Raw genomic sequence first — 12,687 nt, 5'->3', positions numbered from 1 at the left:
GCACTGAAACCGGAGTAAAACCGTGAGCCTGGCTTGGCAGAGCTCTTTCCATTGAGCAGGTGTGCTAAAAATGGTCTGAATGTGGTGTGGGAGTGTGGATTACAAAAGGGATAGGAGATAAAATGACTATTAAAGGAGATGAGATGCTGTGTCATATGTTCATTTGTTCTCACTGATCTCAGGATGGACTTTTATGATTTTGTGTGTTCGTTTACCTCATGTTAATAAACAATACTATTAATAAAAAGATACACTAAACTAAAAACTTACTACAGTTTTAAGTTCAAACAGTTGGAGACTCTCAGGTCCAGCCCAGGTCCCCCAAGCCAGACAGACTCAACCCTGGGACCAGAGAGCTCCTAATCCAGCCACTTACCCTCTCTAATCCTTGGGAAAAATCCCTCTGATTCGGGATTGTGGACTGTAATTCTTAATGCTGGAATGTAACTCCTGGGTTAGAGATGGAGTAAAGTTCACTCACATTTCTGGGGGGGGGGGGAGCATTAGTCTATGGCAGCGGCTCTCAACCTTTTTCCCATCGTGACACACCTGACAGACCACGCTCACATGTGTGACACACTGTTCATTACAATTCACAGTGGAAATAAAAAATAGAGGTCCAGTATTATTTTTATTGTTAAGAATGACACAAGGAAAAGACAAGTACTCTGTCTGAACAGAAATTGCATAAATAGTAAACTTCCCATACCTGAACAGCACCAATTTTCCAGCACTCAAACAGTAAGGCAACACTGAAAATATTACACCAGGCCTTAAGACACCAATACACCTCCTACTAGGAAAACGGACCAAGCCAGGCTGCTACAGAGCCCTACACAGAAACTACAGGCCAGCAGAATCCCTCACCTCAGTCACCTAACAAAGAATAGAGAAACCATAAAGCATAACTAGAAACATGCAGACAAAAACTGAACTGGAAACCACATCAAGCCAGAGAGGCTGTATGCAGAGCAACAAAGGAAAAAGAGAAACATCTCCAGTCCTCAAGAAATATAAAATCAATAGCAGTAAAACCATACTAACAAAAAGAACAGATGATGAATGGAATATCCAATAATTAAAAACTCATATAAAAATTTTCCATATACCAATAAAATATTTCAAAATAGCAGACACAAAGACCCAATACTGAAAAATAAGGATTACAAAAAATGCTTTGCTCTGCATACCTGGGAACGTTTGATATCCAGGTGCCCTGAGATTGTTTTGAATTCGCACGAGGGATGGTTTGCTTGCAACTTTCTCCTCTCTGTGTCACATACAAGCTCTCTCTCTCACACTGGTTCTCAATTACACACACATACACATGCTCTCTTTCACTTACATAGGCTCTCAATCACACACACATATACACATGCTTTTTCTCTCTCAATCACACATTTACACACAAGCTGTCTTCACACTTACACACAGACAGACATGCCCTCTCTCTTACTTATACACACAGGCTCTTAATCATACATACACATGATCTCTCTCACACATACAGGTTCTCAGACATATTCATGCTCTCTCACACACAAAAGATCTCAATCACACACACACACACACACAAACAGGTTTTCAATCACACACATATACATGCTGTCTCACTCACTCACACTGGATCTCACATATGCTTGCTCGCTCACTCACTCACTCTCTCTCTCCCCCCCAACTGAACTATTGACATCAGCAGCCTCCTCCTCCAAGTTTTATCCTATATATTTATTTAAAAGAAATATCTTTAAACTATTCCTTTAAAGGTTCTATTTGAACCTTATTTACATATAACCTGAGCTCCGGCCTAGTAGCCTGTGGTAGCCATGATTAAGAAGAAGAAGGGTTTTCTAAAGCAAGGCAACAGATAGGGTTGGATATGAAGTTGAAAAATGCCCCTGAAAAGTATTTTCACAGGAAATAACCATTTGTTTAAATCATTGCCTGATTTTGTCATATTGACACTGGCAAGTTGCTTGGCAACATGGACAAGAAGGCTTACAGCATATAAACACTGGCACGTCAGTTTTATACAACTCAGCATTTCAAATATTACAAAAGAACATGATGCATCCAAAGCCAAATTCTCATTTCAGTAGTAAAGCATTTTATTCATTGTATATCAGCAACATTGTGGTCAGAACCAACCACAAAATGTGCTTGATTTGTGTAGAACTAAGCCATGACATTTATTTGGCCAGCCTGAGATGCACTGTTGCTACATTTGCTTCCCTAGCATCTGTCATCATACAGTAAAACGACAATCAAGAAATATTAAAACAAGATTTGCTACTACCTTTGCTTGGAAGAATGTGGTCATTGGTATCATTATACAAAGTAAGCAGCTCACAGCCTTATTTATAGCTCATCAAGATCGATGATTAGTAATCACCTTCTCAATATCAGCTCCTGACCCCAAAACGGCATTATCTTATCTAGGCCTGACAGCAGAAAGAGGAGACAAGACAGTGTACCGCCTTGTACAGCACTTCTGCTCTCCTCCCAAGTTCAGACGAGAAACGAGGGGAGAGGGGATGGGCGACAGGAAAGCAAAAAAAAAAACCAAACAAAAACCAGCATGACAAGAAGCCCCTCCAAGGTCTGGCTGGTGAACAGACAAAGCTACATGAAAGTACCGAGACAGATGGTTATAGGAGACACAGGAGCGCCTGGTGGCAACACGTTACCAGCAATAGATGATAAGGGAAGCGAATGAGAGAGGCATGCTGACTTTGGAGATGTAATGAAGGAGGTGGAGAGAATAAAACATGGATGTTATAAACTAGGGATGCCGTAGCAACCCTTCCGCTTGAAGTGTAGGGATGCTGACGTGTGTTATACACAAAAGCCATAAGGTGTTTTCCCCCAATATAAAAATTGTTCAAATGCCCCTGAAATAAAGGCTGTACTGACAGGGAAGGAAGAGATGAATTTGAGGGGTCTGAGTAATAACAGGAGTACGGGCAAACAGCCTGAAACTGCTCCACCATCTCAGTGGAAGGATCCCCTATTGCGAAGCCAGAAGGTTACAGATCCAAATCCCAAAATCACTGGCTAGAAAATTAGGCATGGAGACCTCAACAAGGGGGAAGGAGGAAGATACCATGAGAAAAAAACCTCTATCAGCACAAAACCACCTATCAGCAATCCTCTCTTCAACTTACCATCCCTCTCGAAATCCATTCCTCCTCAAGGCCGATTAGAGCAGCAATACAAAGGTTCTCTCCGGGCTCCCCCCAACAAATACTCTATTCACAACTCCATTCAAAAATGAGCACTATCCACCGCTGGACCGTATCATTGGAATTCATTACCCCCGGATCTATGCCAGGAACAATGCCATTTAACCTTCAGAAAGAAACCGAAAACCTGGCTGTTCGCTCAAGCATACCGTTGAAGGAGCCTCAACAACCATCACCGACTCTTCTCACCTCTCCGTTATTACCCTCCGTCCCTGCTCTCTACTCCTCCCTCCCACCCTTCTAGTCCCTACCCTTCCACTGCCCCCAGCGGTTGCCTCCTCTGATCCTTCCACAAAGGAACTCCTATGCTAGACACTGCTTATTTAATTACCTGCTAAGTTCAACACCTCCATGTTAACCAAATATGTTTTGCTATCCGAGTTATTGCTCTCGTTTAAACTACTTCTTCTCTAATGACGTTTTACACTCCCTGTTTATTGTAACTTTGTCTTTCTCTGTCCGTGTTAATTGTTTTTGGGTTTTTTCCCCCCCCCAGTTTATTGTAAACCGGTATGATCAGACTTGTCTTGAGCATCGATATATTAAAAGAAGTTAAATAAATAAATAAAAAGAGTGAGAGAGAAGGGAAGGGGGAAGGATTATATTGAAACCCCCATGGATCCAAGAAACAAGTTTCCTGTGAGTGGGTCCAGCTTGTTGGTGGAAGGATTGCCTGCGGGTTATACCATCTGCTTCTGGGCGGGTTGATTCTGGTCCCATTGACTCTTCTGTCCCTTCAGCCTTGCTCGGTGACATCGACTCCAGCGTGGTCCCCTGGTGTCAGTAGGAGTGGAAGGAGGCCCGGCGACTCCAGAGACTGTAGCTAAGCTTGAGCTCAGCGTTTCGTTCCTCCGTGGAGATGGCGATGCTTCGTTGGTGGCGTTTTTGGATAAAGTCAGAGAGAGATGTATGCAGTTGAGAGTGCAGAGGGTAGAGCGGGTCTGGCAGCAGAGTGGCATGACGCTGGTTGGGGGGGGGGGGGGGTCAACAGGAGCCTTTGGCTGGAGCAACTTTGAGATGAAGGTGTCATTATCTGATCCAAAGGCACTTAAAAGAGGTACTGCTTTCTGAATAAGGGAACTCTTTGGGAGAGCAAAGACCCTCCTGTCTGCCTGGTGTTCCAACTTCGGCGAGACAAACATTTTAAATTTTGAAACATTATGGGAAGGCACATCCGCTATGGAGCAGACCCTTCCTGGGCAAATTCAAGCTATTTCTACCAGTTTGGAAGGGCTCTTGAAAAGAGGCGGTGCCGAAGAGTTGGACATTTCAAATATTAAACAAGCGAAAGTGCTTGAGGATAACATTAAGCAATTTCAAGTCTTTGTTAGAAAATCATAGTAGTGCACAGTAAATTAGAAAATATGGAGAATGTGATAAGGCAGCACAAGCTGCGCCTTCTGAATTTTCCCAGGGTGCCCTCCATATCTGCAACTGAAATATTAAAAAAAAAAAAAATGTTGTTGCTATATTGAAGATTCCTCCAGAGTCAGTTCCACCTCTCTCCAGGGCATTTTATTTGCCACCTTTTGAGAAAAAGGAGGCAGAGAGACAAGAGCAATCTCCTCAGCCATCCTCTGATACTTCGGAGTTAACCGGTTAAGCAACATTGTCTACGCTGAGAATTTCATGGGCTTTGGAACCCAGCAGGGAGTGGTTACTTAAAATGTTTTTTTGTTTGTTTTTTTTAAGGCAAAAGATTTCCTGTTTTTGAATCACCTTATGTTCCCAAAGTTACCCAAAAGTGAAGGAAGCAGTTTCTTCTTTCAAAATCAGAGGTCTGTCTGTCTTGCATTTGCCAGGGTACTAGGTTTTGGTTTTTTTTAATCCTTCCCAACTGGCAGCATTTCTTAGCACGAAATCATCTCGATCCCAGCTATACCAATCTGACCAGTTAGACCTTTCTAGTTCCAACTCATGTCTCTCTGAATTTGTGAATATTGTCACGTAGCCTTTGCTTTTATGTTTCTGGCATCATTTTTCCGTTACTCTGTGATTTGAATCCCCTAAAAGTCTGATTGTGAATTGCAGAATAGCAAAGTGAAGACTTTTTTTTCTTTCTCTTTTGCTTGGTGGTCAATATTGCACTGGTCGTTCTTTTGCTTTAACAAGTGAATCCTAACTCATGTATAAATTCATAAATAATTAAAAAAACAAAACCAAAACAAAATTACAGATGCGAAAAGAAGATCAATTAAAAGGTAGCTTAGGCATTTAGCGACATCATGGCACTCCATCCTCTTACTACCTTTAACCCCCTTCTTGTATACAGAGACCTAAAAGTAATTCTGTGCGCTATAGCCACCAAGAAGGTAAGGGAAGAGAATAAACCTGGAGAGGATACAGTGACTCACAGACTACAGAGTCCAACACAAAGTCAACACCCATAAGGACATCTGTCAACCATTCCTTAAATTGTACAAACAAAAAACGACAAAAGAAAAGAGACACACGGACAAGACGTGATGACCCAACAGGGTGGTTTATTGAAGGTGATGAACAATGAGGCTCTCTGGTCATGTTTAATACATTCGGAAGAACTAAACAAGCAATGGTACCCTCTACATCTAAACTGGATACTTTGGTTAAAAATTATTCAGAAGCTCTGTGTTAAACTTCAGATGAACAGTCAAAACAGGATTGCATAGATGAATTGTGTTTTACATGTAAGGGAAGCTTCTATACGTAAAGGGGCACTTAAAACCTGACAGGACACTGAAGGGGTTAATTTCACGGCTCCGGTGAATATGAGTGAGGCAGAAAGATGCCAGGGGCCTATCCCTGGAGTGTCCTATTGTTACCATAAATAGCTAAAATGGAACGAGACAGCTTTTAAAATCCGTGTACTTATTGGACATCTATCAACATGCTCACAAAATCTACAATTTCCTACATTTGCACGCAAGCCTTCTACATAAGTCTAAGGTTGTCCAGGAGACATGAGTGCCCTTCGGCACAGGTTCACATTTTTCTTTTTGTGGCTGCTGCTAGCTCTTGTTTTCGGCACCAAATGCCCGTGCAGAGCCATCTAAAAACCACTTAATCAAGGAGCGTTTCCACAGATCAGCATCCGGATCCTTTTTTTTTTTCTTTTAAAGGGACCTTTTTTTGCTGTCTTTTCAACATTAAATCTCCACAAACAGAGAAGTGTGGCGTGCCATACCCTTTACTACAAATCAGTCTCCACGCAACATGATGGGGCTCTGTGGTTGACTTGTTGCCTGCATCCCATCGATAAGTAAAATTCAAGGCTGTTGGTCCTTTGCTGCCTTAAGACTAGTTCACTGTTTTCGGGGCAGTCTCTGCAGAAGGGTTGACATTCCAGCTCTCCAGAATCACTGTCTCTGTGCTCTGTTCTCCACAGCAGGCCATTCAGAGCCACAGCGATTTGATGCTGGGACTCAGCATGCACATTACTAGATGAGCTGTGAAATCTGAACAGCTACTGGAGATGGCTAGACACATCTCCTTTAACCCAGTTCAGGAACAGTGCAAAAGGATGCTCTCTGCCCCTCGTCTGCAGTCACTTCTAATCCCTGTGGTTACATGGGCCCAGGACCCATTATATGCATCAGGACACAGGCTCAGAGTATATGGCGTTAAGAATTAGTAGCTGATGTTAAATCTAATACAAGTTAAGGCATCCTGGGAACACCTCCACTTTTCTAATGATCAGTTTAACAGTCTGACTTTCTCATCTCCTTTTCTTCCTTTCAGTGAACTGGTGCTTCTGATTTTCTTTTGCTAAAATGCCCTGCAAACAGCATTCTTCGTTTATTTGACTTTTATCAATTTGTTTCTGGTTGCTGAATAATTTGTTGGGAGTCCCGGACAGATTTGTATCGTTTTCTGCTGAACTTCCCCTTCAAGGGAATCTATGGAACTCAGTATTTATAAAGGTGCTGCTGTTAAAAAAAAATACATAATAATAATAATATTAAAATCCCTGAATGAAGTCGCACAGGCATCGCACGTGTCCACAGTTGGATAGAGAGATTTGGCACAAACTTTAAAAAAAAAAATAAAAATGCCCTTCGTAGACAAACATTTTACATTTTGAAACATCATGGGAAGGCATATCAAGCGTGCTCAAGCAGAATCCTCACAGTTTTTTAACTCACAAGTGGAGATGGTTTTGTTCATGCATTCGGTGCTCAAGCTGCAAGTTAAATAAAGCTCTTTCATAGTCATGAAAAATGTTTTCAAATTAAGGTTTACGGTTAGTAAGGTCGTATCTAAAATGAATCTTTCAGAAAGGCCGGTATCTCGCACTCAGTCCCGTTACCCTGAGAGGGGACTACACACCTAATAAAATCAGAGTGAGTGTGAGAGTGTGTGTGAGTGTGTGTTTTCTAAAAAAAAAAAAAAAAAAAAAAACCTCACAGGGACAAAACGAGCGGGTGAAGGGTCTGGCCCGGCCCTGCGTGGCGTCAGCACATTACAGGGGTGACACCCTCGGAGGGTAACTACCGCTGCATTAGAGATCCCCCTCCCCTGCTGGAGAGCAAGAGTAGCACTGAGAGATTGAAAAATGACTTTCAGCAAGAGTCCTCCTGTCACACGGGCAGTCCTCCCGAGGAGGGGGGGGTCATAGAATTAACAAACTATTTATTTGCTTTAGAAAAACAATTGAGGCACCTGAACTTTCAGCCTTCACCCCCCACCCCCCAAGTATTGCTTTTGGCAAAAATGCTGATCAGTAGTGTATTTCCTTGAAGCGTAGGAAGGGACGTTTTCAAGTGAGCCTGACAAAAACCTCTCCACTTATTGGGGGGAAGTGAGGAAACGGAACAGCTTCAGCAGTTTAGGGAAATTCTGACAAAAACAGGATTTATACCGAGGCATATTTTCCTACGGATGCCGTCAGGAGTCGCAGAAGATCACCTTATCCTACACATTCCAAGCAATAAATACAATTCTGTTCATTGAAATATAAAAATAAAACATCTAAAATTAAAAAAAAAAAAAAATCCTTGTAAATGGCACTTAACCAGCAAAATTATCAGGTGCGTTTTGTGTTCAAAGTCGCTGGTGGCGCTCAGTAACAAACCCACTGGCAGGGCCCGTCCAGCACAATCTAGCAAAGTGGGAGGCGGCTTCCTGAGAACGAAGTCCCCTTCAAAGCACAGCATCCTGGGAGATCTTTGCTAACAAACCGCCTTCGTGGCCTCTCGGATCTTTGTTCTCTGAGGGTCGCAATGGTTTTTATTGGGCCGAAAGATGAGCCTCCCAGAATATAGATACACACACACACACAGACCCCCCCTTTCCTTCACAGGCTGGATGATGCGCTCCGCCATGGATCCACCCCGCATCGTTTATCTTCTGAGAACTCTTGTGCTGCTCCGAGAGAGAGAGAGAGAGGTGATCCTGAACCCGCAAAAAAAAAAAGTCCAGCCGGCCTGTAACAAAAGCCCTTCTTCCCCGCTTACACAATGCAAACCACTGAAAAGCTGACAACACGGGAGTGGCCGGGAGCAGCACTCAGCAGGCCACTCCTTTTAACCCCCTGTATTTCCTGCAGCCGGTCCTGGCTCTGGCACGGTATTTTAATGATCAGCGAAGCATCTGAGAGGGGGGTAACCCTGCAAGATCCCTCTTATGCTGCTTAGGGTCACCCCCCCCCATCTTTGAATAAAAGAATAAATTAAAAAAAAAAAGATGAGACACCTCTCTAAACAAGAGAAGAGGATCTGGTGCAGCCCCATCGATATATTGTTGATCATTTATTGACCCACGTTATTGATATTGCAATGGAAAAAAAAAAAATCCCCCCCTCCCTCTGCCAAAATGTAAAAACACCACAAGGTCGATATTCAAAGCCATTTAGCCATATAACTCACAATAAAAGGTTTTGAACACCCACCTTGCTTAGCCAGCTAAGATTTGGATGGATACGAAAGGGGCAGGGCTAAATCAGCCGAATAACTTAACTGGCCACCTCTGAAATTTGGATGAGACGAATAAGTGTCAAGATGTGTCAGAGAGGCGACCTAAAGTTATCCAGCCGCACGACGACGGATAACGTTAGCCTTCACCGGCCACACTCAAAAGAACACGGCCGGTTAAATGGCACCACGGCGCTCCCAAAAAAAAAGGCCGTGGGCCTAGCAGTCCCCAACCCGCACCACCCCCTACAGCAAGAGGCCCTACCAGGCCAAGCGTCTCCACACCCTCTAACAATATTTAATTACGAGGTCCGGCACCAGCCTGCCCCTCCCTCCCCCGGTACCTTTCGCTTAACAATTCTCCAGTCCGGCTCGTGGCACGCAATGGACTGCAACCCGGGCTTTTCTGCGCTGCTGTGGGAGCGTCTTTCTGGGGGGTTTTTTGGAGTGCCGCAGTGCCTCTTTAACCAGCTGATATTCTTTTACTGGGTTAAAGTTACGTGGCTAATCACAGGGCTTTAGCAGACTTACTGCAAGATGATTCCACAAAGAAACTGCAAAGGCCTCTATCTACAGATCATCTCACATTTGTGGTAAAAGGAAATCATACGCAGGGGGAAAAAAAACCCAACCCCATCTTCCAGGCCATCGGCCCGTTTCAGCCTGTCCTCGCCTCTTATCACGCCACCACGCAGAGCAGCTAGATTGTACTGGATGGATTAAGAGTTATATGCACGATATGGTTGTCTGGATATTGATAAGAAAAGATATCCCACTCCTTGACAGGATCGCAGTTAAAAAAAAACCAAAAAAAAAACAAGACAAAAAATATCCTTGGAATGCAAACCATGAAGGACAAAACGAAGCGTCTTCTGACTTCTATTGCCTTTTTTTGCTACAGTTTGCCAGGCTTGGTGGGAAATTCCAGGTGAGTTTTACTGCCAGTGAGAGGAACCTAGAAAATAAGAGATTATTTTATGGGACATCACTGTACAAAACGTTCCGCGGCCGATGTCTACCTTTCCTACTAGCTGCCTAAGCTAATGACATCTGAAATCTTAGCTTCAAGAGTCAAACAATCGATGCCTTCTTTATAACAATGATTGTATCTCATCTTGTACTTTTCAGGTTAATAGGCTGCTCCAATCCATTAGGGACAAATGGAGACAGTTTTATTTACATTTTTTCATCTTGGACTCGGTGCATTCTGGGACTTGTAGTGCTGATAACGCTGGACTACAAATCCAAGTTTGTCCCTGATAAGCAGGAGAGACAGCTGGTGGATCCTCACTGTTTTTCCTTACACTGTCCTCCCAAACAGTGGTATGCGGGGTGGCCGATAACAAAAAAAAAAAACCAAAAAACCCCAGGATAATAAACCACAAAATGTACTGGCAGAACCGTCAAACTAGGACCAGCTAAGTGCTCACTAATCACCTCTCCAAGCAAGTATCTTTCTTTTCCCTCTCGTGTCTCCTTCCTTGCATAAAATAAGTAACTAAGGCACAGATAAACCATGCAATTGAGCAGGAGCACGACACTTAACATTTTCTTCATTTAGAATGTTTACAAATTTAGAACGCAAATGAAAAGGTCCCATGCATCCTTCTGCATCTCTTTTATAGCGGAAAGCTCTTAAAATAGCAAATTCTACAATCTCATATTTTATCCCCAACCTCCATCAATAGGAAAATTGGTTCTTACCTGCTAATTTTCGTTCCTGTAGTACCAAGGATCAGTCCAGACCGCTGGGTTATGCCTCCCTTCCAGCAGATGGAGTCAGAGAAAAGCACCCCCCAGATAACCCGGTGTACCACCTGCGATCATTCAGTATAATCAATATCAAAGCAGAATGAAGTAAATTTAATAACCAATGACTAGATCAAGGGGAAAAAAATGTTTTTTTTAAACAATAATCCGGGAAAACTATGTATAAGTGTGCGTGCGATACTTCAAAGGCGTCGAAGATCTGTAGACAGAAAAAACAATTGGCTGAGCGGACTCTCCTGAACATTATACCCCTGGGCGGGTGTCTGGACTGATCCTTGGTACTACAGGAACAAAAATTAGCAGGTAAGAACCGATTTTCCTTTCCCTGTACGTACCAGGATCAGTTCAGACTGCTGGGTTGTACCCAAGCTGCCCTAAATGGGGTGGGACCCGGAGAGTCCCGCTCGAAGCACACTGCTGCCAAAAGAATCAACATCCGGAGCCCGGACGTCCACATGGTAATGCTTAGCAAACGCATGCAAGGATTTCCAAGTGGCTGCCCTGCAAATTTCTTGAGGTGACACACATCGGCTCTCTGCCCAAGACGCCGCTTGCGATCTGATGGAATAAGCCTTAAGACCATCTGGCACTTGTCGCCCGTGACATATGTACACCGAAGCAATAGTGTCCTTCAACCATCGGGCAATAGTAGTCTTGGAAGTCTTACACCCTTTCTTAGGACCGCTCCGCTCCCATAAGACAAAAAGATGATCCGTCAATCGAAAAGCATTAGTCACTTCCAAGTACCATAGAAGAATCCAGCGGACGTCCAATCTCCTCAGATCCTGAGACGGAGGAGAATTCCTATCCACATCTCGAAAGGCCAGTAACTCAACGGATTGGTTGACGTGAAACGCTGATACAAGAAGGCACTGTCTGAAGCGAAACCCCAGAGTCCGAAATTCACAAGAACGGTTCTCTTTAGGACAACGCTTGAAGATCCGAAACTCGTCTAGCCAAACAGACAGCTACAAGAAACACCGTCTTGCGTGTTAAATCTTTCAACGTAGCCCGCTTAATAGGCTCAAAAGGAGAACCGCAGAGCCCATGGAGAACCAAATTCAAACTCCTTGAAGGACATACCGCCCGAACCGGCGGGTGTAAATGTTTGGCTCCCTTCAAAAAATGCGCTACATCTGGATGCCTAGCAATGGAGGTACCATCAACCTTACCTCGTAAATAGCCTAACGCCGCTACCTGAACCCGGACCGGAGCGAGCTATACCTTTCTTTAAGCCTTCCTGCAAGAATGCAAGAATATGCACAATAGTGGCCTGTCGCAGGGACACCTTTAACCCACTGCACCAGGAATCGAAAACCTTCCACTCCCGAACATAGGTGAGAGAAGTAGAGGTCTTTCGTGCGCGTAGAAGAGTGGTAATCACCGCCCCCTCTCATAAGCCGAGCTGCCTGATCAAAAAATACTGGATCCTGTCGGAGTAAATTTGGTAGATGACCCAGGCGCAAGGGAACCTCTACCGCCAAGTTGATCAGGTCTGTGAACCACAGCCTTCGCGGCCACTCCGGAGCCACAAGAATTACCGGCCCCCCCGTGGGACTCTATTTGCCTTAAAACCTTTCCCACCAATGGCCAAGGAGGAAACACATAGAGGAGCATGTTGTGAGGCCATGGAAGGACCAGGGCATCCACCCCTTCCGACCCGTGCTCCCTTCTTCAACTGAAGAAACGAGCCGCTTTCACGTTCAGCCGAGTTGCCATCAAATCCAGCCGGGGGACTCCCCACCGGCGTGTCAAGAGCCGCTTCGCCTCCTCGGACAGTTCCCATT

At 44.1% G+C, this 12,687-nt stretch overlaps 1 protein-coding gene across 4 annotated transcripts in view; it reads right to left on the bottom strand.

Annotated features, from left to right (window-relative positions):
• Positions 1–5,705: 5,705 nt before the first annotated feature.
• CCDC50 (coiled-coil domain containing 50) overlaps positions 5,706–12,687 on the bottom strand; it is a 71,460-nt gene continuing 64,478 nt past the window's right edge. For 2 of the 4 annotated variants that reach the window (XM_029616010.1, XM_029616012.1), the window contains one exon: positions 9,384–10,085. In XM_029616010.1, coding sequence (XP_029471870.1) covers positions 10,066–10,085 — 20 coding nt within the window. In that variant the 3' untranslated portion in view covers positions 9,384–10,065. Of the gene's footprint in view, positions 7,148–9,383; positions 10,086–12,687 lie in introns of those variants that run through there. The other 2 variants (XR_003858636.1, XM_029616011.1) reach the window with 2 other exon arrangements.

Source organism: Rhinatrema bivittatum, chromosome 9 (assembly GCF_901001135.1).
Source record: "Rhinatrema bivittatum chromosome 9, aRhiBiv1.1, whole genome shotgun sequence".
Classification (NCBI taxonomy): domain Eukaryota; kingdom Metazoa; phylum Chordata; class Amphibia; order Gymnophiona; family Rhinatrematidae; genus Rhinatrema; species Rhinatrema bivittatum.
The sequence above is the reverse complement of the archived record's forward strand: the minus strand, read 5'-3'. Positions and strand labels throughout refer to the sequence as shown.